Genomic DNA, 27,561 nt, shown 5'->3' with positions numbered 1-27,561 from the left:
TTTTACTCTCTCCAGTCACCTCATATCTTTTCCTCTCCCTCGAAGTTTCGTTCACTTCATTCCCTCCCGTCTCACTCGGCGTTGGACGTCAGGGCGTCGTGTTTTTGAGCTGATTGGCTGATGACAATTTACAAGTTTTCGTTTTGTTTGGTTGGACCATCAATCGACTATTTATCTTTGTTCTTTTGAATTGATTGACTTATATGCTTGGGATCCAGTCCTCTGCCGATTTTCTGTTCTGCTGCGTGCTTTTTCACTACTGTGAGTCACTCATGTCGAGTCTTTGTGTGAGACTTTGCCAAGTTTGCGTCGCCTGTGCGATCGTGGTGCGTAGGACAGACTTTGGCCACTATGGGGAATATTCACCCCTCGACTGAAGTGGCGGCAGCTTGGTTGAAGCTAGGTCCGGCTATCTCAGCCTTGTAAAGATCTGGGTTGTGCGTCAGCTTGTACAGCTACCTACGCCCCGGCAAAGTCCTTCCGAGCGGGAAAATCTACCGCGGAGCTATAGTCAGAGAAGGTCTCTCTTGTATGATAATCGATGGTGAGAGTTTAATTCCATCATGCAGGGAATGTATTCCAGCTTCTTTTGGTCGAGGTCGTTCCATGATTTCGGATCAATGTCAATGTCAATGGCCGTAAAAGAGTCTCGAGGTCACGCGCGCCAGGCTCGTGACAAGCAGGTATTACTCGGTGATAGCGATCAATTTAACGAACGATACTTTTTCTGCAAAGTCTTCCCTCTCAATGAGGGGACAACACGTCAATTGTCTTATTTGATTGTTGAGCGGGCCAGAGGTGGCTTTCGATCCCAATGAGTCTTTGCTCAAGCTAGCATTCCCTCATGCATCTGCGGTGTTCTGTGAGTCTGGATTCAATATTGAAATCCTTCCAATTCTCTATTCCTGATCTCGTGAGCTCATATATACATGCATCTTCCTGTTGGGTTCATCGTCACCCCTTCCAATATAACCGCTCTTTTTGTGGACCTCACAGCTCATCCTTGCCAGCAGTCGCGGGAGCCTCCTCGACAACACCCACGCCTCCAGATCCATCCTCACGACGTCCGTACCATCCACCCAACTGCGCATCGACGCCAGATTTCACCATACTGGTGATAATCTCAAAGACGACCTGCGCCGCAGCCAAGGCAGTCGTCTCGCCCTTGTTGTCGTACGCGGGCGAGACCTCCACGATATCCGCACCGACCAGATTCAACTTTTCCAAGCCACGCAGGATGCGAATGAACTCACGGGTCGTCCAGCCACCAGGCTCGGGGGTACCTGTTCCCGGTGCTGTGGATGGATCCAACACATCGATATCAACGGACAGGTAGACCGGCTGCTCCGGGTCCAGCCCGATGCGGCTCATGATCTTCTCCACGACGCCCATGGGACCCAACTCGTCAATGTCGTCCGCGTGGATGCGGATGAAGCCTTGCTCGGGGCCGGGGGTGGTGTAGTCCCCATCATCGACGCCCGTCAAGCGAGTGCGAAGTCCCGCGTGCGCGGAGGTCGAATTGCAGATCAGACCCTCGCGGCTGGCTTTGTGGAAGAAACTTCCGTGGTTGAATTGGGTTTGCTCGCTCTGCCAGTAGGCCGAGTACCGCACGGGGTTCCAGGTGTCCAGATGAGCATCGAAGTGCAGCACCGTGATGGGCTTTTGGTAGATCTTGTACAGTGCTCGGAGGGCGGGCAGAGCGACGCTGTGATCTCCACCCAAAGTCACGAGTTTGGGGTGACGCGCGCCGATGCTGACATCCTTCTTGTTCTTCGACTTGGTGGACGGCGCGGCATTGACGATCTTGCGCGATCCCAGTTCCAGGAACGCCTCGTACATCTGTCGCTCCGCAAGGCCATTGTCAAATGGCGTGATGGGAATGTCGCCGCAGTCGGTGATCTTGGCCCATGAATTGTAGGGATTGATTCCGGCACGGGTGTTGTAGCTGGTTCCGCTCATTTGACGAGCGCTGGCGGCGCGAATGGCGCGGGGTCCGAAGCGAGCACCAGGTCGGTAACTGACCGCAGTATCGAAGGGAGCGCCAATGACGGCGATGTCGTAGTTTTCACTGGGTTCAACGAGACATTTCACGGTGCGGAGATGCGCGAAGCTGGCGATTCCGGAAAAGGACCACTAGAGCGCAGACGAACCCGTTGTTCTGGTCAGCCATGGGAATAAGGTGGTGTGTGATTATTCCATACTATCAGTTCACGCACCTCTTGATCCCATTTCTTCAGCAGCTCTTCGCGCTCATGCTCAGGCACCACCTCGTTGTCTCCGTGGTGGGCGCAGGAAACTGCTGTGCTGGCCAGCGCCAGCACGCTTACAAGAGACTTCCATGCAGGCATGGCCGATATGATTCACTTTTCAAGTGCTGGATCGAGAAAAGACGAATGCGCTGGGGGGGGGGGGGGGTTCTGGAAGATCCAACCTTTTATAGATTTATACACGTTCCACAGCACCCTAGTCGACTGTTTCACCGATTTCTACTCGGGTCTACAGGACAAGAGCTCCGAATAGCTTTCGCCTCGGTCGTCGAGAGCTTCTCCAACGGGACCAAAAGTTGGAGACTCGATGTGGTCGATGTGGATGGAGACATCCATTGCCATTGGTGGACCACGACTGGGTATCATGCATCATTGCACATTATTGTAACTCGCATCGATGTAAAGGGAAAGACGAACAGATCAGAAAAAAAAAAAGAAGAAAAGAAAAGAAAACAAAGAAGGTCTTGGCTGATCAGACTGTTTCACTTTTCATACGGAATCAACTGGATCCAGTAGGTTCACGCGAAGTGAGTAGGCGGACTACCTACTCTGATCTTGACTTGACGATATACTTCTCCAGCCCACTGCGCATCGTGCAGACTTTCCCTTCTTGGTCACCCTTTTCCACTTTTAGTTTTTTGGGGTCGGTTTTCCACCCCTTCTCTTATTCTTGCGGCGCGAACACGGAACGTTCAAGATCCATTACTCTCCGTGCCCGTTGAGCTTATCAGTCGGTCGGACTTTGACAGGCGAGGCACCTTGAGTCGCTGACCAGTCGTGGTTCAGCCTTACGCAAGCAATTGTTATTGTCTGTCGTGCAATGCCATGCGTCGCGTTGTCGTAACGGGTCTCGGCGCGGTCACACCTCTCGGCGTTGGTAAGTCTGTCCATGTTCGCTATGCACACACATTCACCATTGCAAAATAAGTCGGCCCAACACCACCATGCCCAAAGGGAGTCAATGCTGCCCCCGTGAACCAGCCTGGCTTAGCCCAGACTCACACCGACCGTCGGCTTCACGGGCGGCACTTTTGGGATCGGCGGGGACTCTCCACCTCTGCAGAGATGCCGGAAGAGGGAAGTCGTGACAGCCAATGACGGCATCCGGGAACTATTCACGATGGGGCTGCTTGGTCCCGTGGGGAGAGAGTATACATGGGTATATCGACCTGATTTTGGTTCTGATGGGAAGAGCATATGACTGATAGGGGTGGTGGTTCTGACTGTTGCCTTTCAGGCACAGTCATTGTGAGGTGCCATTTCCACCCGTTCGACAGCCAGACTGACTGAATATCTCGCCGTTGTCGTTTAGGAGTCCGACGGACGTGGAAGCGTTTATTAGAGGGTCACTGTGGCATTGTCAACGTGGTTTCTCGGGATGAGCGCTTCAGGGAGATTCCAGCACAGATTGCAGCAGTCGTGCCGAAGGGAAAAAAGGAAGATGGAGGCTGGACGGTATCAGAATGGATGAATCGAGGTGTAAGTCAACGGCTGTTTTATGATTCAATCCAGGGGAGAGACCATTGCAAGTATTGGATCATCCTCGCCGGACTCAAACTTGTTTTTTCATGAAATCTGTCTTGCTTCAACGTCGATCTCATGTTCGTCTGACACTGCTCACAATACCAGGATGAGCGCGTTATGGCCAAATTCGCACAGTTCGCAATGGCTGCCGCGGAAGAAGCCCTGAGCGATGCTCGGTGGAAGCCCACGACGCCAGAGGAACAGCACGCTACGGTATGGAAAGCCCTCCTCAGAGTCAAGTGAGGGTGGCTGATACCCCTGAATAGGGAGTTTGTCTTGGTTCGGGCATTGGCAATTTCGATGAGATTTATGATACTGTCGTTGCGTACGAGCAGGGGGTGAGTCTATATTTGATCTACTATTTTTGGAAGAAAGTGGAACGCTGACTCGAGTGGGACAGGGGTATAAAAAAGTCAGCCCGTTGTTCGTCCCTAAACTGTTGATCAATCTTGGTGCTGGGCATATCTCCATGCGATATGGATTCATGGTACGTCAAACTTACCAATGAACCTTACCTTTTACGCTTCCACGCAATGGTAGACGCTTACGACCATTCTCCTCTTTTTACCGTCAGGGTCCGAACCATGCCGCAACAACGGCGTGTACAACAGGTGCGCATTCTATCGGCGATGCGGCCCGATTTATTGCCTGTGGTGATGCCGATGTCATGGTCGCAGGCGGCGGCGAGTCATGTATTCATCCTCTCGCAATTGGCGGATTTGCTCGCGCTCGCAGCTTAGCTACAGATTTTAATGACGACCCTGAACATGCTTCAAGACCGTTTGACGCAGATCGAAAAGGGTTTGTGGTTGGCGAAGGAGCAGCCATGTTAGTCCTCGAGGTGCGTTTACAAAATCTGACACCCGCAGAATCAATGAACAATTCTTTGGTCATTGGCCTCGTGCTTACACAAAGACTGACGCCGTTGCAGGAACTCGATCACGCCCGTGGTCGAGGAGTTCCCATCTACGCGGAATTGAAAGGATACGGATGCTCCGCGGATTCGCACCACATCACCGCGCCAAAAGAGAACGGGGAGGGTGCTTACATGGCCATGAAAAAGGCCCTGAAGCAAGCCCAAGTCCAACCGGCGGCGGTCGACTATATCAACGCTCATGCGACATCCACTATTGTTGGCGATGCGGCAGAAAATGCAGCAATCAAAACACTTCTTCTTGGATCGGAGGGCAAGAACCGCGCCATCGACGTGAACGTCAGTAGTACCAAGGGAGCTGTTGGACATTTGCTCGGTGGTGCTGGTGCAGTCGAGGCTTTGTTCACCGTCATGGCTATTCGTGATGTAAGTTTATGTCCTCATCACTCATCCCTCTATACCGTCAATCTTCATGCTGATTCAGAAGCTAGGATATGATGCCGCCTACAATCAACTTGACCCGTCTGGCAGACGGCTTTGATTGCAATTATGCACCGAATGAAGCGCAGCCAAGGAATATCGATATTGCCTTGACCAACAGCTTTGGATTTGGAGGGACGAATAGTAGTCTTTGCTTTGCTAGATTCAAGGACTGATCTCTCCCGCATATAAAACTGAGTTTAATTCTCATGTACCCTACCATTCGGCCCTTTCGTCACTTCAAACATGCTGCAGAGTGGACACCCAGGGAATCACACTCACATGAGCCGCCAAGGCATACGCTTCCTATCGCTTCTGGATGTCCTTACCGGGTGCGTTTAGTATACACTTAAGGTAGTTTGGTAGTGTCTCATCGGACACCCAGTGACTACGGCAGAAGGGTTAAGCTCATTCAGAACAAAGGCCTGCCCGCCTGGCACCCTGCTAGTGCTTTCTCTGAGTTGCAGACATTCCTTACTTTGCATATAGCTCGTATTCAGACTTCATTCTCACTCTTGGATGATTCAAATGAGTCATTGCAAATTACGTACAATTATCAGCAAAGAATCACTGTCATGGCCTCTGAATGAGACGGGCTATCGTGCCTTGGTCGAATGTCCGTACTTTCCATCCCATTCATATACGCACGTGACTCGCGCCCCGATGCGGAGCCCCGTCCCTTCCAATATCGAGACTCAACGGGACTACAATACCCCATTCATCATATTTCTCTTTTGGATCAAATTGCTCGTTACACTCGTTGCAGGGACTGCATACTTATCTCAAGGGGATAGCAACACATTGTGCGCCCGCCATGGCGACCAACGGTAGTGCTGGCCGAGGTAAGCTCATGGCTCTTATTCTCGTACTGGGCCAGGAATCCGCGACCGACGGTCCCACGCGCGCGTGTGGTCACCGTCGCCGAACGGCAATCTAATATCACTATTATCTCTACAAGGAAGATGCTAATGATCGTTCTTTTTTTCGTTTCATCTAGCATACGGCAGCCTGGTTGATGCGTCTGGCTATAAATTCAGCGATAAAGATACCAAACCCGGCAAGATGAAAGTCAGGAAAACGGCCAAAGCCTCGACCAAGAAGAAAGCTGATGGTACGACATGCACATTTCCTCCACCCTGATACCTACGCGTGATCCGATCCTTACAAGTGGGATGTCCGGGCTTTAGATACTAAAGACGGTCCGGCCGACTCTTCACCTACCTCCTCACCACTCCCCAAATTGGACGGCAAGGTCGCCGCCTCGTTTCCAACGGGTAAACCTCGAGAGGAGGATCTTCTCGAAACGGTCATCTGCAAGCACTGCAAGCGTCCGATCTTGAAATCTACCGCGACAGAGCATATCCGAGGCTGTCTGAAAGCCAAGCAAGAAAAGGCCCGCCGAAAGAAAGAGGCCCGCGACGCCGCCAACCGCGCCAAAAACGGGGAGGACGACGATCTTCGAGACAGACTTGATGGCGATGATTCGCTCACGGGCCAGAAAGGTGCGAAGAAGAGCGCCGCAAAGGGCATGATGGATGACACGAAGAAGGGCAAGAAGCGCAAAGCCGATGAGGATGACAAGGAACCCAAGAAGAAGAAGAAAAAGGACGAGCCCAAGGCGAAGACCGCCAAGCCTAAGGGTCCCGTGGATGTCGAGAAGCAGTGTGGTGTGACACTTCCGAATGGGGCTCAATGTGCACGCTCCTTGACTTGTAAGAGTCATTCTATGGGTGCTAAGCGAGCTGTGCCTGGGCGATCGCTGCCATATGATATGTTGTTGCAGCAGTATCAGAAAAAGAACCAGGCCAAGCAGCAAAGTAAGTCATTGTTTTGCAGGAGTTCAACCCGAGCTCTACGCGCAGTCTGACGCATGCTTATTTCTTTCTTTCTTTTTCAGGAGCCGCGATCGATGCAAACGCCCCTCTACCAGACGATGTCGAAACCAATGGACCGGTGGACTCGGACGAAGAACGCGATCTGGTCATGGCGTCTATTGCCCGTTCTGCACCCAAGCCACTCGTCGAACATACGCTTATCCGCACAAAATCAAAATATCGAATCGTCCGTATCAAGGAGCAGATGCTTCATGCGATGGGCGGTCGAAGCGGCAATGGACTCTTTTCGACTGGCGAAAGCCAACCACTTTTTGGCGGAAACCTCTTCCAACCCATGAACTTGGATGTGGACAAGACCACATCGCCCGTTTTGCCAGTTAGTGAATCGGGCGAGGCTGTTGCTAACGCAGACGGGTCTAGGACCACGCCTGTACCGAGTTCTCGCAAGACTCCCGTGGCAGCGGCCTCATGAGAGAGAGGAGGGGGGGTAATAGAGAGACCGTGTATGTGCTTGTGTTACACTTACTCTGTACAGGTGATCTCTCGCGATTCGGCTATAGGGTACAAAGCCTGCACGTCTCGACGATTTTCACGATCATTCATCGGCGTTCTGCGTTGTCTGCCATCCATTCATCATTCATTCATATTTTTCTCTTGTCGCCTATACTTGTGCTGTCGCACTTGGGGAACAAGGTTTTGCATCACTGGCGTTGCGGGTACACTTCCTCGGCTGAGGACTAGGTCTTCCTTTGTTTCTTGACTTTATGCGGTTTTTTGCTGGCATGGTGAGGTCAAGTCAACTCCATTTTCCAAAGTTTGTCCACTGTGTCGCAGGCATCGGCGACTCGTGATTGTTTCTATTGTTTTTTGTTTTCATGACGAGATACCCCACAGTCCTACTACAAATGTTATTCTACCTAGCCATAACTACCGCTTCACATTCGCTTGTGACGCATTTCCCTTGACGTGGAACACCTACAATACGACATTGTTTTCTATCGCCTAGATCGTTCCCTCGCTGAATTTCCATAATTAGTAGGTTCATTCCAAGGTGTATGATTCTTCGCTGAGTCGGTAACACTTCTGGGTATCTTCAACTCTCACTCGAGCCATGTGTTCTTGCATGAAATAGCGGGTTCAAGGATCCGCTTTGATCAGGCACGACTCGCTTCCAGTTTCCATACCGGGCCTACCATTATCATGGGATCAAACTGTGACGATGTTGCCTTCATTATACAGGCATTGAGTATTTTACTTGATAACGTCAAATCCATCAGGGACCTTTATCTTCCAGCTCGCTTAGCTCAGTTGGTAGAGCGCGTGACTAGTAATCACGAGGTCGCTAGTTCAAATCTGGCAGTGAGCAGAGCTTGTTTCTTTTTGGCTTTTCGCATTCGTTCACTTGTGGGGTTAATCCTCAAATTCTACCTACTTCCTGAAGGTGGTGGTGGGTACCGCCGCTAAGTTGTTTGTTGCGGCAGGGGATATTGGGCCACGAGCTGCCCGGAGGAGGCTCGTACCTACACGAGGACCCTATCGAATCACGATGCGAGTAGGATTGTTTTTTTTCTTTCATTCTTCCATTTATAATCTGTATCAAATGCATTGTTCTGCTTGATTGACATGTATATTTATAGAAATGGCTAAGTGGGCGGAGTACATCCATTGCAATTCTAGTGATCAATCGTGTCCGTGGGCGAGTAAGGTACTGAACTTTATATTTCAGTATAAAGCATTCCTAGTCTCCGCATAGAACAAAAGTAGTCGATCCCACCAGATTGAGTCGGAGACGAAAAGGGAGGTTAACGGACACAGGCATTACTACAATCTGATATCACAGTAATGTCGCCGAGCTTCATCCAAGGACAAAAGTTGCAGTAGTTCAATTCGCAATGTCAATGACATTGATGAGATGTTTAACATGCAGCGGAAACCTTGACTCGGAATTCCTCTGAATTCCATGCAATTGACACACCGAAAGGCGACATACTGCGGTATTGCAGACTGGACCCAGCTACATGTGCGTACAGAGGGACCTTCACTCGCCTCCATCCTTGTTTCGCGTGAGCATAGCAGACTACTTCGAGGGAAGCCGCAATTCGGTAGGCACAACAGAAAGTACACGACCTGATAGGTGGCATAAAGGACCATTACAGACCATACACTGTATGCTTAGAATGAATTGATATCGCGTGCCGTGTAGACTGTGCCGGTTGTCCGAGGCGGATCTGCATCAGATGGGTAATTGAAAGTTACTCGTGAAAACATATGACGAGAATGTCTTCGCTTAATCTCGTCCTGTCGGGTTTGTAGACAGATGTAGATAGAAATAGTAACAAAATCAAAAACATACAGCTCTGCTCACTGCCAGATTTGAACTAGCGACCTCGTGATTACTAGTCACGCGCTCTACCAACTGAGCTAAGCGAGCTGGAAGATATGTAAGGTAAGAAAATTTTGTAGTATTAAGCATTTGTGAAGCCCACATACGCACTACAGAACGGAAAATCCACGTAATCCACATTGTTGCATGGTGTACATAAAATATTTCGAGAAAAATATAGCAACACCCCCCCTAATCTATTCATTCACCTTCGTCGGCTTCATGTATACTCGAGCAAATGAATAAAGGCCAAAAAGAAACAAGCTCTGCTCACTGCCAGATTTGAACTAGCGACCTCGTGATTACTAGTCACGCGCTCTACCAACTGAGCTAAGCGAGCTAGTTCATATCATCGCTACGAGTGTACGGTTCTATGATCCACACAGCATGACTCTTCGGGAAACCAACACTTCAACATGCTGTATTCCTGTATCATAGCGAGGCGCATCCACGAAAGCTGATGGCAAAATATCAGCTGAACGTAACTCATATGATCAGATTGATATGTACGGATTTCTCAACATATTCCCTTACCAGAACGCCTCCCGCTGTCGTGCTTCATTCCACATGGAGAGACAAACCTTATCGTCATGTGACCCTATCAAAGCACCCGATACCATGACCGTGGGAGCTTCTGGATGCTCCAAGCTCCCTCACCTTTCAAAGACACATTTTCACGTCCTAGCCCACTGCTTCATGAAAAGCTCCGTGGAGCGGCGTGCGCTCGCAAATTAGAACGACTGCGCGTCGCAATTCCCAATACCTCAATCAAGCACGAACAACTCCTATTCGGCTACCCCATCAACAAGTTTCGCGATTAACGACCACTCCCAAATTCAAGTCATTAACTGTCTTCAATCGCGCTCGATATCTATATTTTCATAACCTCCTACCCTGATAACAATGAGCCACGCTGTTCCAGATCTTGATGCTATCGGCGTCAAGGCTGAGGCCGACCTCGCCGAATCATTCCGTCGCGAAGTTGCCAATCTTCTCGGCCGCAACAACCTCAACTTCCCTGGTGCGCAACCAGTCAGTTTCTCGGCCAAGCACCTCGTCGAGCTACAAAAAGAAGATTACTTCGTTTGCGAAAAGACAGACGGCATCCGTTGCTTAATGTACTTTGCGCGTGGAGAGAGTCCCGAGGTGCCGGAGATCCATTACCTCATTGATCGCAAGAACGACTACCGCTATGTGCCAGGCCTACATTTTCCTCTCCCAGATGACGAGACATTTCAGTCGTTCCATGTAGACACACTGATCGATGGCGAGTTGGTGAATGACACGTACGAGGACGGCACCACACAACTGAAGTATCTCGTTTTCGATTGTCTAGTCCTCGATGGACAAAGCTTGATGCATCGCACACTCGACAAGCGCCTCGCATATTTCAAGGAGAAGGTCTTGAAACCATACAATGCCATGTATCGGAAATTTCCACAAGAGAAGGAACATCGTGCATTTGCCGTGGAGGACAAATCAACACAATTCAGTTACGGAATCGAAATGATGTTCCGCGATATCATCCCGAAAGTGAAGCGTATTCATGGAAACGATGGTCTCATTTTCACATGCCGCAGCACGCCCTACCGAATCGGCACGGACGAGCATATTTTGAAATGGAAGCCTCCTGCGGAAAACACCATTGATTTCCGAATGCGCCTGGAATTCCCAGTCTTGGAGCCGGACACCGATGATGAAGCCGACGGTATCACCGCACCATACCCTGACTACGATGCGATCCCAATTTGCCATCTGTTTACGATGCTCAACAGCAACGAGTATCGGCATTTCGGCGAGATGTATGTCACTCCAGAGGAATGGGAGAATTTAAAAGCAATGCAGGTCCCGCTCGACGACTCCATTGTTGAATGCTATAAGGATCCAGAGCAGCGCTGGCGATTCTACCGGCTGAGAGATGACAAGGCAGATGCGAATCACATTTCCACCGTGGAAAAGGTCCTCGAAAGTATCGAGGATCGGGTCACCGAGGAGGATCTCATTCGAATTGCACCCGCTATCAAGTCAGCCTGGAAGAAACGACAGGCCGAGGGAAAGCCTCGAAGTGCAGGACCTCCTGTCGGAACAAACGGTGTGAAGCGGAAGTATGAGGAATGATCGGTCAAATGGTGCATTTTCATTTTCCTCTTTGCTTGCATGTCACGAGGCGTTTGGGAGTTTAATCGTGCTCTCTATCATGAGGTTTCTTTTTTTTCTTTCAAAGCAATATTTGCAAGGCCGCATAGGCATGGGATGGTGGAGACTGGAGAGTCATCTGGCATTTTTTCCCCCTCAAAATTCAATTCACGGTCATATCATGGTAGTTATCAATTGGCCACAAACTTTCAGTTATTCAAAATCTCGCGGACTGCTCATGAACATTGATGCGACTGCCTCTTCAATGCGACATTTATAGTACTCACGCCAATCATCACACGCTGACAATCGCGTGGTCTGATTTTCATTATCAAGTCAGCGCCGTAATACATCGACTGACGGAGAGGTTCATTTCTCGTTGGCCGTCAATTCTGACATCGTTCAGCCATTCACACGGAAAGGCACAGTAGTATCGTAACAAGCTCCATCTAAGTATCTCCCAGTGATATTCTTCGCAGGAACGTCTTTCCCAAACTCAACAATAAGACCGCCGTCTGGGCTGTTTGGATCGAAAAGTGGCCAACCAACTGTTTCTGGAACGGTGGGGGGATTCTTGATGAATGCGAGCATATAATCTTGCATGGTCTCTGATGTCTCAATCTCCAGTTGCGAAATCTCTCCGACGTCTTTCACGTATGTCCCGAATATCATCAGCAGATCTGAAAAGTGATATGCTCCTAGCCACGGCACTGGGCTGATGTTTGTGAAATTGCCTATTCAAGAGTCAGACTACTTCCTCTCGATGAATGGAATCTCTTGTGTTCGGAAGAAATCGCCTAGAGCTTACCTCCCCAGAAGTAGCGGAAAGTATCAAGACCCAGTGAGAATCTCTCTTTGGTATCCAGAGCTGCGAGGCAGTCCCATTGTCGAGCCTCTGCCTGTGAATCTGTAATGTTATTGTCTACTGACATCTCGCGTGCTGCAAAGGAGCGTATGGCTGAACCCTTGGCCACCTTGCCTGCATGGTAGCGAAGACTCTCGTTAGAGAAAATGTATCTTTCGTCGGCTGCAGGAGATGAAATTCAGTCTCAGCTAAAGTGTCTAAACTCAAATCAGATAATTGGGGGTGGACGTGTCACGTACGAACGTATTGCATAAATGATATTTTGGGTTCGCCTTTGTAGCGGTTGACGAATTCCTCAATTTGAACCCATGAACGTGTGCGCATGCAATTTAGCTCCGCAACGGCATCATCCCCGTAATTGCAGCCCAAAGACTTGGCTACAATATCAAAGTCCAAGTATGGGTCTGTCACTTTTGTCGTGTTCAAAGTGGTGCCAGGTTGTTGAGAGATGATTCCGTAACTGGCAACTAAGGGATCATCTGGAAAAGCGAGTGTGTATAGATGGGTCAGCGCGCCACCTTGCGATTGCCCCCAAAGCTGCAAGGTAGAGTATCAGCAGATGAAAAATGTGAAGCATGAACCCCTCGACGATTAGACTGGAGGGAATTCCGTGCTCACTGACAAAAATGTTCTGCGGATCTCCGCCAAAGGCCTCAATGTTTTCGTGGACCCATTCAACCGCTGCCCTGACATCCAGCAGGCTGAGAGAGGTTTCGTTGAGGGCTCTTGATCTGGGATCTGCACCGGGCACATTCAAGTCAGTGCTGGACTCAGTTTGTCAGGAATGCTTATTCAAGATCTACCTACTTCCGAAGATATTCACTCGGTAGTTCATGGTAATTGCAATGTGTTCCTGGGATCGCGACACCCACTGCGCTGGTATATGAGCCGGAATGGGAACACCACCTTCTATACCGGCTCCACCCGTGAGGAAAAGCGTGACTGGAAGTTTCGAGGATTTGTCGGTCGAAGCAGGTGTCCATATTGCCATTGACAGGCAATCCTCCGCTGAAGACCATGCCACTGAGCCTTGCGTGAGGTTCTCACCGAGGTTGAAGACAAAACTCAAAGGTGCATGGTCCTTCCAGAAAGAGTCTCGTCGTTCGACATACTGCGGGCATGCTGGATTCGACAGGAATTTGGCGTCAGATTTGACATCAAAGTTTCTACACACCATTCGGGTTTCACATACCGGGACCGAAGATAGTCGAGTCATATCTTCGGCTTGTAGAATCAAGTTTTTGAGGAGGCATCCAGCGGAGATCTCCAACTGGTGGCTTTGAGGATTCAAAATCCGGTCAGTTCGCGCTGTAGCATTGAACGAAACTAGTCACGCTTCTTGCATCGTCGAAAGGACATACCTTTGCAAACGGAATGCGCAAAAATTGGCGCACGTCGGGAAATGTGTCATTGAGCATGCCAACGAATGTCCCAGTTCTTGTCTCGACTGTCAGGTTGGCCCAATTTGACAGACTTCTGGGAGCTTGCCATTCGAGATCCTCAAAATAAGGTGGATAAGACTTGTCGGCTTCAACGACAACAGCTACTGAGTAAATTAGCAGGAAGAGTAAACTTGTCCGCATCTTGTTTTACAAGTGGCAGGTGTGGACGGATGGACAAAATTTGTTCAAATAAACGCGAACATATAGCAATTCTCAAATTCGGCAGTACTTTATAGAGGCTATCCGCGTCTGAACGTGGAATGAGATTTGTGCCTGTCGTACCACACTCTCATCGAGATCTCGGAAAGCCGGGATAACCAACGATCATCCCTGATCAGCTGAAATCTGAAATTGTCAGCATGAAGCTGACCGCTTAAAGACACCTCAGACATTGTATACTGAAGAACTACACGGGAATATCTCCCGAGAAAATAAGATCTAAGAAGTATTATGAGCAAAAAATGTCGCTGACTCTTACCGGCCTCGTTCGATCAGCCCTGGAAAAGATTCATCTCGCATACAGGGATCGGAATTATCGTCAAGACGATAAGCATTTCGATCAGAACTAGATGATATCGTGGAACATCCTTGCGAGAAGCAAGGTCACGGCAATAAACTCTGTCAACTTGCAGGTGGACAGCGTTGGGTCAATTGTCGTAGATGCTAAGCTGTCCTGCAAATACAATCAGCAGTTGATGTCCCCAATTCGAACGTGTGATAGCCATCCAGAGAAGTTTTTGTGAGTCATAGGTGGGAAGAACAGCCTAGAATACATGGTAGAGGAGCTGAGGGAGGATGTAGATGATGAGATTGCCAAGGATGAAAGGCTCTCCTCAAGCCACTGGCTGGCCCAGTATCAGGTGATGATAAGGTTAGTACCTAGGTATCAGGTATTCTCTCTTTGATACGTGCCCTATTCAGGCTTGTGAGAGTCTGATGGGGATAATCTCGTAGACATGGGACTGAAGTACTTCCAGAACAGCTTGGGTTGAAATTCCTGAGAACACGGGAAAGGAGATTGAAGGTACATTGTGTCTGGCAAACCTAGGAGGTCAAGAGTACTATGACGTCCGGGCGGAAATTCCTCGTGCATGCCATCCATCTACAACATCAGGGACATAATTTCAGCACCATGACCTGATCTACAACTAAGAGCCGACTTCCTGAATGAAGCAGAGATCTCATCCGAGCGTCAATTTTGAAGGTCCTTCAATTTCACAGACATTTCACACATACATCTTTCCGAGCGACTTGAACGCCAGCGTCACGAGGTAATCAGTGGTATAAATGCCCGAGAGGCTTATGGTGTGGAAAATTTGCCTTTTCACTTTCGAGCCGCGGATCTATCGTAGCAACTGAGCGATATCGATGTCATCAATATCAGAGCTCTTATGGCGTAAAGAAGGATGAAGTATCAAGATGCAGCAAGCCACAAGCCTGATACAGAAAGACGATGAGGTTCCGCAGTCAAGAAGGAAACTTTCAAATGTCCCCGTGTCTATTGGCAAGTGCATCCTGCATCGCATTCCAGGATTGAGGGTGCGCGTGTTAGACCTCCCCTAAGCACGAGCAACAGGTTAGCTCGTTTCGGAGCATCTATTAAGCTCGACCTGTCAGAACGAATTCTTGACTGCGATGCCCACTGGATGACCCAACATGTTCGTGTGAGTGAATCTTGAGTGGGTAACTGTGTCTGTAGCTTTCGCGAGGCAGCTTCGAGTCACAGTAGCAAAGTTTATCGCCAAGGCAATCAATTTTGTCAACTATTCAACTTCTCCTCAACGAATCCACCTGGTCATCCGACCGGCGATCAAGAAATCAAGAATGTGATTCTAGATCCTTGAGCACATACGCATGTCCCACTCCACGGAACCCTCTCACGACCGTCCATGGAAACATGATCCAGGGATGACCTTTGCAAGAAGACCGATAATCATGGAACAGCCATGAAAGGTGGCCCGCTCTCAATCAGATCGAAGATGGACCCCTTATATCCCTCCCATCTTTGCTGCCAATAATATTTGTGGAATGCAAAGAACTGCTCTGCGCAAGCGGGGCAGTAGGAAAGTTTCGTCAGGCTTTTCCAGAGGGCTTCAGGTCGCAGCGGAATTTCCAGCAGGGCCAAGAAAAACGCAAAACAGCCAAATTGTAGCTTGATGTCAGGTCCGCCGTGAAGAAGTATCTTATCCTTTTCCTCCATGATGTCGTTGGCATAAGAGACAGCAATCCCATCCTGACTGCCAAGTGGATACTTGATTCGATGGATGAGGAGAAGTGCAGCAGAGCGATATATACTCGCCTGAGCTCGAAGAAGCATCATTTCGGAGTCTGTGAATCCTGATTCGCTTATGGATGCCTCGTCAGGTTTCCAAGATAGCACGTGCCTTTCAACGGTTTGAAGCTCAGGACTCTCATTTTGGGGACGTAATCTCAAATTGTGGCTCACTTCGCACAAGTCGTACAGCATCGGCATCAAGGAGACGCATGCACCAAATAGTCGATCGACTACTTGAGGTCGATGGATCAAAGGCCGGATGATTGGAACTTCTCGCTTGAGTAAGCATTCCAGAATTTCCCAGCATATTGGAGTCACGGTGACCGAGTCTAGAAACTCGTTTTGAGCCAGCTCTGGATACCAAGGTTTTGCCAGGTAGAGCGTGTGACGCAGAATGAGCATCGACCCAGCGGAAACAAGAAATGTATCTAGAGCTGCTAGACTTTGGCCGAGAACGAGGAATGCCAGGGCGTCGTTGCTGCTGGAAACCTCCGTGACCTGGGATTTGCGCAATAAATCTGCTACCTGGGCAATTTCACCGTGAGCCGGCACGGGAATCTTGGGCTTGTTGGTAGTGGTCATGTATCGAATCATCACTGAGAACATGTCTTTGAGAATGTGAGTTGCCGTCAGATATGAATAGTTGAGTGCCTTGCGAAAACTTCTGGTGAAACTGGGGCCGATCATGAAGATGTCATTTAATTGGTAAAATTCCTCGTCCGTGGGTTCTGGCGCTACATTGTCTCGAAAATACGCCGAGCCCAATTCTTGCAGAATATCTGGCAATTTCACCAGCTGGGACTCAGATGCACCCGGCTCGACGGTGTCATTTCGTCTTCGAGCCGACTCGGGCGAAACCCTCTGCAGTGTTGGGGAGATGGTCTGTTCCCGTGGAGTTTGAGAAGACGAGGACTCTAACGTCGGCGACAGATCTTGTGATGTCCATACTTGAACCTCGGCCGCCGGTCCCAGGGCCTTTGCTCGGGCTGGCCGTCCCGGAGGGCGTGAGTGCCGAACGGTCGAGCAGCTCAAGGCCAAGTGAGTACATCGGACGCACTTGGCAAGGTCGATTTGTCGTTGACATTTCTTTTTCTTGGAATAGCACTGGTCGCACGTTCGTATGGGCGGCATGGTGCAGTCCTCTGTCGGAACTTTTATGCCAGATTGATTCGTATCTTGACATCCAAGGGGGAGGGTCCCACGGCTTGAGGCACCGACTGGGCCTGGTGCTTTTGACAATTGACCACTGGTGAGACACAGTGCTCACCTGTGTGGCTCGCTGATAATTTTTTCTGATCAAACAATGTTAATTTTTCCTTGTCAGATACCTGGTAGGATCAGGTATGGCGAGGATCAATCATCGACCATCTCGTGCCCGAGTGATGTGGTTTCTTGGTATTTCACATGGCCTTCGCAAGCACCGCTGTTAGTCTGGGGTTTCCAAGTCGCAGATAACACGGGCGTTGTGATACGGGGCCCGCCGGCGTAACTTGTTTACATAAGCTCAAGACTGGAGGCTGAGTGGCTGCAAAGTGAGACCTCGAGATATACTCATGAGTTGTCATCCAGCCATCACAGAGATTGACTGGTGAAGCTTGAGTAGCGTACTACTGTACTACACCAGTAGCGTCAAGTGTTGTTCCTCACTGAACTCACGACATGATTCGGAGAACACCAGTGAACAATCCGGTCCGGAGCGATCCATCGGAGCGTTCTTTCCAGTTCGGGTCAGGTTTCATCTAATGAACGTGAGGTGATTGCAAGATGGATTCACTACCTAAGTTAATTACGACTTATGATCAAACTGACTGAGCAGAAAGGTTTCCCAAGATTGCACTGTACTCAAGCAAAGCCATCTCCATCGAAATTCTGAAAAGGGTGGCTTCTCGTTGGCTTCTTGTTATTCCCCTTTCCCCGTTAGCTGGCGGATCCACAATACGCATAATGTGGGATAGAAGCTCCAACGAAGTGATCCATTCAAGTTTAACTGATGTGAACGGGTTGCTTGTCTGGTAAAGTACCCGGCCAGGTACCCGTCACTCTCGCCGCGCATACGAAGCATACAATAACACTGCACGACGGATGTACACAAAGTACGTGTGGCACCTGTGAGTTGTAGATTCTAAGAGGTAGTGATACACATCTACAGAACACCCCCACGATGAATGCAGAGTCCAGCGGTTCGCAGGCCGGATACAGTTTGTTGCAAGGGGATTGCCATATGTCCGATGACAGACTGCAGAGGATGGCAACTGCATCCCCACGTCAAAAAGTAAGAATCACCCTTCCACGCGCACTCATCTTCGAATTCGCATGATCATAGGCCTCGCGTACACGAGCCATTGGGAGGATCTCTGCGACGAAAGACCCAACAGCCCCCGCATCAACCATCTCAGCAATGCAACGTAATGCCTCTGGGCTACCCTTGACGATGAAAAATCGAGCGTCTACCCCCATCTTGCGTAATCCCCGCTTCTCATGTTCCTTGACAAAGTTGAAACTGGCTGAATCCACTGTGATGAGCCTCCCCGTCTCTGCGACGTAATCCCAGCACTTGGCTAGCACTTCCCCGCCAACTACATCAATGATGACATCGAATCGCCCCGCATAGTCGTCTAGCATCTTGTACTCGACAACCTCGTCGGCTCCAAGGCCGCGCAAGAACTCCTCATTGCGCACATTCGAACTACTCGCGGCGACAACATGCACATTCGCGGCCGACGCAAATGGAACCAAATACACACCTACCGCCCCTGCAGCACCGGTGATGAGCACGCGCTGTTCTTTCACCTTCGCATCAGACTCGGCAACCAGCCCTTTGCGATTGGAAATGGGGATACGCGCATGCTCAAAAAGCGCCTCATAAGCCGTTTGTGCACTGAGAGGTAATGCCGCAGCTTGAGCAAAGGTCAAAGTTGCCGGTTTACGAGTCACTTCATCTTCCTTCATGATAGTATATTCAGCCCAAGTCGCTGCACGGTCGGTATTTGCCATGCCGAACACCTCGTCTCCGGGCTTGAATTCACTCTTCTCGGAGTAGACTTCTGTCACGATCCCGGCGACGTCCCAGCCTGGGATGGCGTACTGGTGCGAGTAGACTTCGGGCCAGCTGAGCATATCGCGGATGACTGTGGAGGCTTTGACACGAACGAGAAGCTCTCCCGGGGCGGAGAGTGATGGAACAGGAATGTCATAATCCAGTCGAAGGGCAGAGGATGGTGCTGGGTTGGATGGTGAGTAAGAAATAGCTCCAGATGGAGCAGGATGAAGGCGGATGGCTTGCATTGTGGATGGCGGGGATGGTGGGGAGTGGGAGGAGAGACAAACCGAGAGAGTGGAATGGGTCGACGGAGGCTCAGGTGTATGGGATTGCGTGATCAGGGCGAGAGGATCATAGAATCTCACAAATGCCCAAAAGGCCTGGAGCTTCCATCTCGCATTATCACATTATTGCAATACCCGGCCTTAACCTTATAGGACCACGCAATCAAAGTAACTTGCTAATCTACGAGCTCTATATATAATGGTAGGTAATGAGAATGATTCTAGTCATAGTGGTGAAGAGTAAGTATCGCTGTCTTCAGTTTCAAATTAGTGCCTAGGTAGTCTCTCGCAGATGTAGCGCATACATCCTTCACTTCAAACCCTGCATCTTTCGCGCCACAATGTCTTTGTACTCCTCATCATACTGCAACAGCACAGACACACCCTCCCTCCCCAACTTGTCTGTTTCAATCACTATGGTGACAAAAAACGAGGCGGCTTCAGTCTGACTAGCATTGGCACTGATACGATGGTGACAGCCTGGAGGCTCATGCCACAAGTCGCCTTGCTCGATTAGCTCTATCGGATCTTCGTTCATTTTGTTCAGAATAGCGCCCCGAAGAACATAGGCAGACACGGCGGCGCCTCCATGGCGATGAGGTGGTGTGGCGCCATTTGGAGGGTATTCGATGATCAAGCCCACAACAGTCATGCCCGCACAATTCTCTAGCTTGTGTTTGTAGCAGATTGTGAGCTTCCCCAAGGGGGACCTGGAAAGGACGGTTAGATATGGTGAGTTCTCAAATGTACTACACATTGGAAAAGAAGACAGCGCGGGCGGAGGTACTCACTCCGGATTGTAAGTAGGTTCCTCGTGCATAATGAAGTGAAAGGGGCTGTCAGTGGTATATAGTATGGAGCTGGGTATGAGGATGAAGAAAAATGGATGGAAGCCAAGCTAGATTCTACCCAGCTTGTAGACATTTATGGCAAACTATCAATGAGTGTCACCTGGATGTGTTACAGTCTCAATTCAAAGATTGGTAAAGTTGATTGTTCTGGTGAAGCACATCCATTTCAGGGCACGACCGCTGGTGTTAGTATGTACGTCCCCCGACCTTGAGCATCTCAAAAAGCTGCTATTCTTAGGCAATACCTAGGCGACGGGACAGAAGTCATATATGTACGACTCGCCCCTTCACGACGGTCTGGCGCTGAATGATGGGCTTGTGCAACATCCTGGCGATGTTCTTCACATAGCACGTTTTCTCGTTGGGATCATTACTAAACTTGAATATGTGGATGGTGCTTGGTAGCTCCGATCATAGTAGTTTTTGATATACTATAGACCTCACGATTTTGATTATCTGATCTTTTTGAATGAAAACATCTTGACTGAGGTTTGAGGCCGTCAGTCCCTGGAATCTTGGCTAGTCTCTTCTTCCTCCAAAATTGTCGATGACATGTACATCTTCGACTCCCAGTCAAAGCTTGTGGAAGAGTCTTCAAGCTTCATCGACCTGGACATCAATGGCTCTTCTAATTCTGGCGAATGTAGTAGGAGGACCCTGGACAAGAAGTCTCCAGCCAGGTAGAGGCAGAGGCCGACGGTAGCCCCAACAATCGCTGCGCCCAGCACAAACGTCAAGAATGCCTATGGATGTATGAGTGAAATGATGATAAATCCACAAGATCGGCATAAAATTGTGCTGAATTCTTCTTGCTCACCTCGAACTTGAGAAGCACTCGCAAGGGAAATAGCGCGACAGAGAGTAAACCACGGCCGACGGAGAGCACGGGCCAAGCGATGACATAAAGCAGAGAGTACAGGAGGGACCAGGTATATCTGACTATCACCACCAGCACACCAAAGGTCCAACCCGATATGGATGCTAGGATTGTCAAGACATTGGAATCGTCCATTGAAGCATGGACTAGGATGGGACAATGACGGGACTGGTTAAGATGTGTACTTCGCGTCGACTATCCGGACATGGCAACAGCCCCCAAACTTGGCAAGGAGGCAGAATCCGGGGAAACCGAGTTATCACCGCCTATAGACCCTAAGCCCTATCCTAATTGGACCGGTGAGCGTCATCTTCTTGACCTTCACCTCTTCAGACCGCGGTCTTCGCATGATCTACAATTTTCTGCGCCAAGAGCTTATGCTCCCAAAATCATTGTTTGGCTTTTGATCCTCTTCTAGCAGACCCGCGCTCGGAAAAGACTGCCTTCCTGAACCCCTGATACTTGCACCCAGGCTGCTACCCCGCCTTCGATGGGCAACAATCCTTCCAAAGGCCCCTCCGGCGATGGACCGGACGGCCACTTCCACCATGGGGCAGCGGAGCGCAAGGTAGCGCGTCGTACCTCTTTGAACGCGATAAGACACCAGAAAGCGACCGCAGCCGATCCGTCAGCGACAAGAGAGACTGCGGCAGGACACTCAGCAAATTACCAAGGCTCCCCGTCGCATCGTCGGCATTCACGCAATCCTCCCCAATCGCCTAGCAGAAGCACGAGCAAGCCTTCGAGACAAGATGGGAAACGACAAGAGGATGCGCCAAGCAAGGGTGCGATTCCTGCGGATTATTCGAATCCGATGCAGGTGCCCAGCGCACGCCAGGTTGCAGGTCGTGATCCTGTGGCGCCATCGGGCCCGCCGCCGAGCTCGTACTATAGCGCATCACAACACTTGCAACGACCGCCGCGCATGCCTTTGCCCATCGGAGATGCGACGACCACGCCTGGTTCTCCGATCAGTGGGCCCGAGGATTCGCATATCCAATCCATGCCGGCTGATCAGCTACTGAAGGAGCAGATGGAGCAGGGAGTGTCCAATCTGAGCAGCGCAACGTTGGATGGGGAAGAGATTGTCGATGAGCTTCAGACATACGCTTCCAGTGGCGTGGGAAAAGCCGTACCGGCCTACATTGAGTGGTCGGGTCCCGGACAGAAAGTTTATGTGACAGGTACCTTTGTGAATTGGGAGAAGAAGTTCAAGCTACACAGAGGGTATGAGTCTTCTTGCTTATGCGAAGATAGCTAAAGATCTATATGGATAGCTCAATTGCTAACATTAAAACAGGGAGGGCGAAGGTGCCACCATGTCGACGACACTCAATCTCCGACCTGGTACACATCACCTGAAGTTCATTGTCGACGGAGAGATGCGAGCTTCCGACACCCTGCCTACCGCTGTCGATTTCACAAATCATCTCGTCAATTACATTGAGATCAGCGCCGACGACAGATTCGATAGTATTACGCCAGGAATCCAAGCGTCCCAGACCGTCTCAGACAATGTAAAGGATGGGAATAATGACGAATCGACTGATGAGCCGCAAAACAAGGAGATCGAGGAGGAGGTTCCGCCCGGAAACTTTGGTAGAGCCATCCCTCAATTCCTCGCCGATCTCGATAAGGACGAGGAAAGTACTGCCTACATTCAGGCGGCGAATGTTATCAGCGATACTCCCACACCGCCAAGCCTGCCATTGTTTTTGGGCAAGTCCATCCTCAACAGCAATACGCCCACCAAAGATGACAGCAGTGTGCTCAACTATCCCAACCACACTGTGTTGAATCATTTGGCAACAAGCAGCATCAAGAACGGAGTGTTAGCAACGAGCGTGACGACTCGATACAAGCGCAAGGTAAGTGACCATTGAAAGCTGTCTTTCCCCGAGGACCTCGTTCGCTGACCGGCTTTCTAGTATGTCACATCAATTCTCTATAAACCGACGGGAGATATCACAGGTTAAGGGACGGACCTGGGCAATCTTATTATACTCCAGTCGAAGACCAAGATGATGGTCCTATCGCAGACTTATGAGAGTTTTCACAGAGCGCTCTTTGAGCAAGTTGAAGCACTGTTCCCTCAAACAAATGTTGCTACAGAGTCAACGGACTCGAGGGCAAGGTGAACTAAAAGCCCGGGTGCTTGCAGTCGAAGACTCGAAAACAAAGTGTCTTCACACAATAGAGGAACTCATTCCTTTTATGAGTAAGGAAGGTATTTGGATCAATATCCAGCAGCATGCAAAGTTTACGGCGTTTCCCCTTATAATTACCGAGAGGTGTTTGGCCGTGATATTGGGAGAGGGGAGGAGAGGAATTTATCCCATTAAAGCTCACTTCTATGGGGGCGTTTGTCCTTGAGCAAGTGCAGTGTCGGCCCAATTTAACAGAGTTGAGGATCACCGGAGCATACCTCAGCAATGAATTACGATTACCTTGCCCCGCGTCACGTTTCGACTCAAACTGGAATCGTACTCGAGTATATGTTCAAAGGAGCTCGATGCCCAACAAAGCTAGACTGCAAAAGGGCTTAGAGCAATTATGCTCAAACTAAGGTGAGCAGAACTCGTGTCTCGTGATCATGCATTGTCATTAGTATCCTCATAGCATACATAGGATCCGTAAGCCGACTCAGTCTTCCCGCCATTCGACAAACACTTCGTCTGTTCGGAATCGTTGAGTGCAGGTGGATTCCTTCAGAGGGGTCTGGAATCCCGTCTGATATGCCAGCATACCAGCCTGGGCAATCATAATGCCATTATCAATGCAGAACCGCTCGTCAGTAGCATAGACGCTACCGCCCCGATCGCGCGCCATGACTCCCATCATCTCTTGCAATCGTTCATTCGAGCCTACACCGCCCACGATTAAGACTTGCTTGGACCCAACATGCGCCATTGCGCGCTCGGTAATCTCTACCAGCATGGCGAACACTGTTTCTTGCAGCGAGAAGCATAGATCTGCCCGCGTGGGCTTGCCATCAGTCTGCGGGATATGGACGGCATCACTCTGAGGATCTTGCGCCCTCAAGTCTTCGTTCGCCGCATCCTCGCCCCCTAGGTCCCATTGCGCCGCGAGACCATCGATTGCAGCCAAGAGTCCCGAGAAGGAGACATCCATGCCTTTAACCACGTACGGTAGATCCACAAGCTGTTTGCCTTGCTTGGCCAATTGCTCGATATTGTATCCGGGGGCGGGGTCATTCGAGATATGCAGGGTGCGCGCGAATCGATCCAAACAATTGCCAACAGCGATATCCAGGGTTTCGCCAAAGATCCGATATCTTTGAGAGCTGTAAGCGATGACTTGTGTATTTCCACCTGAGACGTAGAGAACAACGGGGTTGGTGGCGCCGGTGATTAGTCGGCCCATTTCGATGTCTAGTGAGGTGAGGCGCACGCCGCATTAGTTACAAACCACGACTGGGAGTTAGACTGTGTCACGGAGTTCGTGTGTGTAGACAGCAAGAGCTCCGAATGAACATATACTTACGTCCAACGCAATGGTTGACACCGACCAAAGGTTTATTCCAAAGCAAGCTGAGCATCCGCGCAGCCACCACGACGCTCTGAAGCGGGGCACCCATTCCGGGACCCTTGGTGAAGCAAATGCAATCCACATCTGCTACTGAGACCTGGGCTTCCTTCAAGGACTTTTTGACCAGTTTGACTACCCACGCTCGATGATGGCGCGCTGTATCCTTGGGCAAGAATCCTTCGCCCGGTGGTGATACATATGTATGGCGAATGTTGGCGAGGACTCGCGGTGGGCTGCCGTCCTCGGGATGCAGCATGATGCCAACACCAAGCTTGTTGGCGGAGCCCTCCATCCCAATAGCAATCATGATGACGGTGTCGCTTGAAACTCGTTATCTCAATGAAGAGAAAATCGGAATCAAAGTCGAGAGACTGATTAGCCTGGATTCACAGCCAGCAACTAAAAATTTACAAATGAAGAGAGGAGGCTCCCCTCCTCGGCTTTTTTCCACCTTCGTTATCAACCTTATCAGGCTATCAAGCCGATCAGGCGGTCAGGCATTGAGCCGGTCGGGAGTCAGGCCCGCTCAAAAAAAGCGGTCCTCCCGTTTCTCCGACCCAAAAAGTCACTTGCCCGTTCCAGTCGGGAAGTACACGAGGTACTGCACCTGAACCCCATTACCCTTCTGACTTCTTTTTTCTCCTCCCTTACACACCTGTCCGGTCGTCCTTTTGCTGTCTTCCATACCTTGTGTTGTTTTCAGCAGGGTTTGTATTATATTGGTCTTTCTTACCTCTTGCGCAGACGGTCTTCACTCCTTGCCCTAATCTCGTGTGCCTCCCTAAGAAGCGGGCCTCAGTACAATGTCCTCCTCCACCCACTTCGCAGACCCCTCAAGCTTCCAACAACAGTCTAATGACTTTGTGAGATGGCTTGAAACATGCCCGGGCGTCAAAATCAACCCAAATATCTATCTGGCAGATCTCAGGTCTACAGGTTCCGGCCGTGGAGTTGGTGAGTACCCTACAATGACAAAATATCAGCGGCGCCCCCCACCACGCAAACTCCTCATTTTTCGCCGAAGAGCGACACTATTTATGTGCGAATGTTTCCCGTGTCGCTCATACATATACTCTCTATAGTGGCTCGCTCCAATATTCCCGAGGGCAAGGAACTTTTCTCAATCCCACGAAATCTCATTCTCGCGGTGCAAAACTCGGAGTTGAAGAACTTGCTCGGACAGGAACTTGAAGCGCTCGGGCCATGGCTGTCACTGATGTTGGTCATGCTTCATGAATATTCAAAGGGTGCCAATTCCACATGGGCGGCCTATTTCCGAGTTTTGCCCACGCGGTTCGACACGTTGATGTTCTGGTCGCCGGAAGAACTGCGAGAGTTGCAAGCGAGCGCCATTGTGGACAAGATTGGGAAGCAAGGTGCGGATGAGTCAATTTTGGAATCAATTGTCCCAATTGTTCGAGCCAACTGCACTCTGTTCCCTCCTATTCATGGCGTTTCTTCCTACGAGAGTGACGAGGGTGCTGCGGCTCTTCTTGAACTGGCCCACGTCATGGGCTCGCTGATTATGGCGTACGCTTTTGACATCGAGAAAGCTGAGACCGAGGATGACGACGCCGAAGACAACGATGAGAGCTACATGACTGATGATGAGGATGAGCAATTACCCAAGGGTATGGTTCCGTTAGCTGACATGCTGAACGCCGACGCAGACCGAAACAATGTGTGTGCTTCCACCTGCTACTTTTGCAATGATTATGTGTTTACTAACATGTTTTTGCAGGCTCGTCTTTTCCAAGAAGAAGAGTTCCTTGTTATGAAAGCAATCAAGCCAATTCAGGAGGGTCAAGAAATCTTTAATGACTATGGAGAGATCCCTCGCGCGGATTTGCTTCGTCGGTACGGTTACGTGACCGAGAACTATTCGCAGTATGACGTTATCGAGCTGCCTCTCAGCGATATCTGTCAAGTGGCTGGTCTGTCTGATAGTGATGTGGAATCTCAGCCAAGGGTATTTTTTGCTTTCACCACCTGATAAGATGATTCGTGTCATTTTACTAACTGAACTTCCAGCTCGAGCTTCTTGATGCCAACGACGTGCTCGATGATGGCTATGTGATTCCTAGGCCCGCGCCAAATGCTTCTCTTGAGGACATTCTCCCCGCCGAGCTTGTCATACTTCTCAGCACACTGTGCCTGACGCCTGAGGACTTTGAACAGCGCCGTTCAAAGAACAAGCCTCCCAAGCCAGTCATGGAAAGCAGCCAGGCCAGCCTTCTCTACAAGATCTTACAAGCCAAGCAATCTCAGTACGGCAGCTCTCTGTCAGATGACTCGCAGCTCCTGGGCAATCTTCAACAGTCAAACGTCGCCCTGGAAGGATCTGACCGCCGCAAGATGATGGCCTTGCAGGTACGCATCGGCGAGAAGGAGGTTCTCCAAGCTGTCCTCGCCATGCTTGAGCCCCTCCTCTCCAACGGATCCCTCAAACGCGGCGCCAATGCCGATGCCGATGTCAGACAATTCAAATCTGCGCGAGTCTGAAATTCACCATGAAAGCGTTGCTGGGATTATGTCGGATCGGACGTCTGATTTCGACCCAGCCGACTCATTAACACCAACCATCTACAATCAACCGGACTATCAAAAAGTTTCAATTTTTTTTTTCTCTCCATGAATGATCACAAGTCTGTTAAAATGGTCGATGTGTTGATATTTTTCCTTTTCTCAACTGCTCCTCGTCATCGTTGGCTTCATGATCTTCGAAGATTCATCTTGAGAAAAGAAGAATTCAGATGTCGCGGGCTCCCGCTCATTTGCCCAGGAAAAGATGAAACGGAAAAGAAGTGAACAAGTACTATATACACTGACAGCGCAGACGATCTTGCGATACAGGCAACACCTCAGAAGACTGGAAAAGA

The 27,561-nt window shown here is 50.0% G+C and overlaps 12 protein-coding genes across 12 annotated transcripts; 5 read left to right on the top strand and 7 right to left on the bottom strand.

Moving 5' to 3' along the window:
• Positions 1 to 990: 990 nt before the first annotated feature.
• Positions 991 to 2,348, bottom strand: N7539_003304 (agmatinase; the record flags this gene model as incomplete). The annotated part of the gene is made up of 2 exons (XM_056932906.1): positions 991 to 2,133; positions 2,217 to 2,348. 2 exons carry the CDS (start codon positions 2,346 to 2,348, stop codon positions 991 to 993), a joined length of 1,275 nt encoding a protein of 424 aa, XP_056792865.1.
• Positions 2,349 to 3,092: 744 nt separating this feature from the next.
• On the top strand, positions 3,093 to 5,321 carry N7539_003303 (putative beta-ketoacyl synthase (Cem1); the record flags this gene model as incomplete). The annotated part of the gene is made up of 8 exons (XM_056932905.1): positions 3,093 to 3,144; positions 3,580 to 3,746; positions 3,897 to 4,004; positions 4,058 to 4,129; positions 4,192 to 4,278; positions 4,366 to 4,632; positions 4,723 to 5,091; positions 5,157 to 5,321. 8 exons carry the CDS (start codon positions 3,093 to 3,095, stop codon positions 5,319 to 5,321), a joined length of 1,287 nt encoding a protein of 428 aa, XP_056792864.1.
• Positions 5,322 to 5,959: 638 nt separating this feature from the next.
• Positions 5,960 to 7,452, top strand: N7539_003302 (deubiquitination module subunit SGF73; the record flags this gene model as incomplete). Its single annotated transcript, XM_056932904.1, has 4 exons — positions 5,960 to 5,987; positions 6,143 to 6,256; positions 6,333 to 6,962; positions 7,043 to 7,452. 4 exons carry the CDS (start codon positions 5,960 to 5,962, stop codon positions 7,450 to 7,452), a joined length of 1,182 nt encoding a protein of 393 aa, XP_056792863.1.
• A 2,814-nt stretch (positions 7,453 to 10,266) lies between these two features.
• On the top strand, positions 10,267 to 11,481 carry N7539_003301 (mRNA guanylyltransferase; the record flags this gene model as incomplete). Its single annotated transcript, XM_056932903.1, has 1 exon — positions 10,267 to 11,481. One exon carries the CDS (start codon positions 10,267 to 10,269, stop codon positions 11,479 to 11,481), a length of 1,215 nt encoding a protein of 404 aa, XP_056792862.1.
• A 420-nt stretch (positions 11,482 to 11,901) lies between these two features.
• N7539_003300 (uncharacterized protein) lies at positions 11,902 to 13,947 on the bottom strand (the record flags this gene model as incomplete). Its single annotated transcript, XM_056932902.1, has 7 exons — positions 11,902 to 12,233; positions 12,308 to 12,526; positions 12,604 to 12,901; positions 12,987 to 13,102; positions 13,172 to 13,486; positions 13,557 to 13,641; positions 13,726 to 13,947. 7 exons carry the CDS (start codon positions 13,945 to 13,947, stop codon positions 11,902 to 11,904), a joined length of 1,587 nt encoding a protein of 528 aa, XP_056792861.1.
• A 1,792-nt stretch (positions 13,948 to 15,739) lies between these two features.
• Positions 15,740 to 17,212, bottom strand: N7539_003299 (uncharacterized protein; the record flags this gene model as incomplete). Its single annotated transcript, XM_056932901.1, has 1 exon — positions 15,740 to 17,212. The coding sequence occupies one exon, from the start codon at positions 17,210 to 17,212 to the stop codon at positions 15,740 to 15,742; it is 1,473 nt and encodes a 490-aa protein (XP_056792860.1).
• A 1,134-nt stretch (positions 17,213 to 18,346) lies between these two features.
• Positions 18,347 to 19,366, bottom strand: N7539_003298 (NADP-dependent oxidoreductase; the record flags this gene model as incomplete). The annotated part of the gene is made up of 1 exon (XM_056932900.1): positions 18,347 to 19,366. One exon carries the CDS (start codon positions 19,364 to 19,366, stop codon positions 18,347 to 18,349), a length of 1,020 nt encoding a protein of 339 aa, XP_056792859.1.
• Positions 19,367 to 19,715: 349 nt separating this feature from the next.
• N7539_003297 (cupin domain-containing protein) lies at positions 19,716 to 20,225 on the bottom strand (the record flags this gene model as incomplete). Its single annotated transcript, XM_056932899.1, has 2 exons — positions 19,716 to 20,115; positions 20,197 to 20,225. 2 exons carry the CDS (start codon positions 20,223 to 20,225, stop codon positions 19,716 to 19,718), a joined length of 429 nt encoding a protein of 142 aa, XP_056792858.1.
• Positions 20,226 to 20,756: 531 nt separating this feature from the next.
• N7539_003296 (uncharacterized protein) lies at positions 20,757 to 21,268 on the bottom strand (the record flags this gene model as incomplete). Its single annotated transcript, XM_056932898.1, has 2 exons — positions 20,757 to 20,999; positions 21,074 to 21,268. The coding sequence occupies 2 exons, from the start codon at positions 21,266 to 21,268 to the stop codon at positions 20,757 to 20,759; spliced, it is 438 nt and encodes a 145-aa protein (XP_056792857.1).
• A 355-nt stretch (positions 21,269 to 21,623) lies between these two features.
• On the top strand, positions 21,624 to 23,109 carry N7539_003295 (putative Snf1 kinase complex beta-subunit Gal83; the record flags this gene model as incomplete). Its single annotated transcript, XM_056932897.1, has 3 exons — positions 21,624 to 22,360; positions 22,434 to 23,001; positions 23,062 to 23,109. The coding sequence occupies 3 exons, from the start codon at positions 21,624 to 21,626 to the stop codon at positions 23,107 to 23,109; spliced, it is 1,353 nt and encodes a 450-aa protein (XP_056792856.1).
• A 667-nt stretch (positions 23,110 to 23,776) lies between these two features.
• kae1 (O-sialoglycoprotein endopeptidase) lies at positions 23,777 to 24,989 on the bottom strand (the record flags this gene model as incomplete). Its single annotated transcript, XM_056932896.1, has 2 exons — positions 23,777 to 24,525; positions 24,638 to 24,989. 2 exons carry the CDS (start codon positions 24,987 to 24,989, stop codon positions 23,777 to 23,779), a joined length of 1,101 nt encoding a protein of 366 aa, XP_056792855.1.
• A 496-nt stretch (positions 24,990 to 25,485) lies between these two features.
• N7539_003293 (ribosomal lysine N-methyltransferase) lies at positions 25,486 to 27,184 on the top strand (the record flags this gene model as incomplete). The annotated part of the gene is made up of 4 exons (XM_056932895.1): positions 25,486 to 25,636; positions 25,765 to 26,363; positions 26,424 to 26,651; positions 26,714 to 27,184. 4 exons carry the CDS (start codon positions 25,486 to 25,488, stop codon positions 27,182 to 27,184), a joined length of 1,449 nt encoding a protein of 482 aa, XP_056792854.1.
• Between the last annotated feature and the right edge of the window lie 377 nt (positions 27,185 to 27,561).

This window comes from Penicillium diatomitis (assembly GCF_028827545.1).
Source record: "Penicillium diatomitis strain IBT 30728 chromosome Unknown utg000003l_segment0_segment0, whole genome shotgun sequence".
Classification (NCBI taxonomy): Eukaryota; Fungi; Ascomycota; class Eurotiomycetes; order Eurotiales; family Aspergillaceae; genus Penicillium; species Penicillium diatomitis.
The sequence above is the reverse complement of the archived record's forward strand: the minus strand, read 5'-3'. Positions and strand labels throughout refer to the sequence as shown.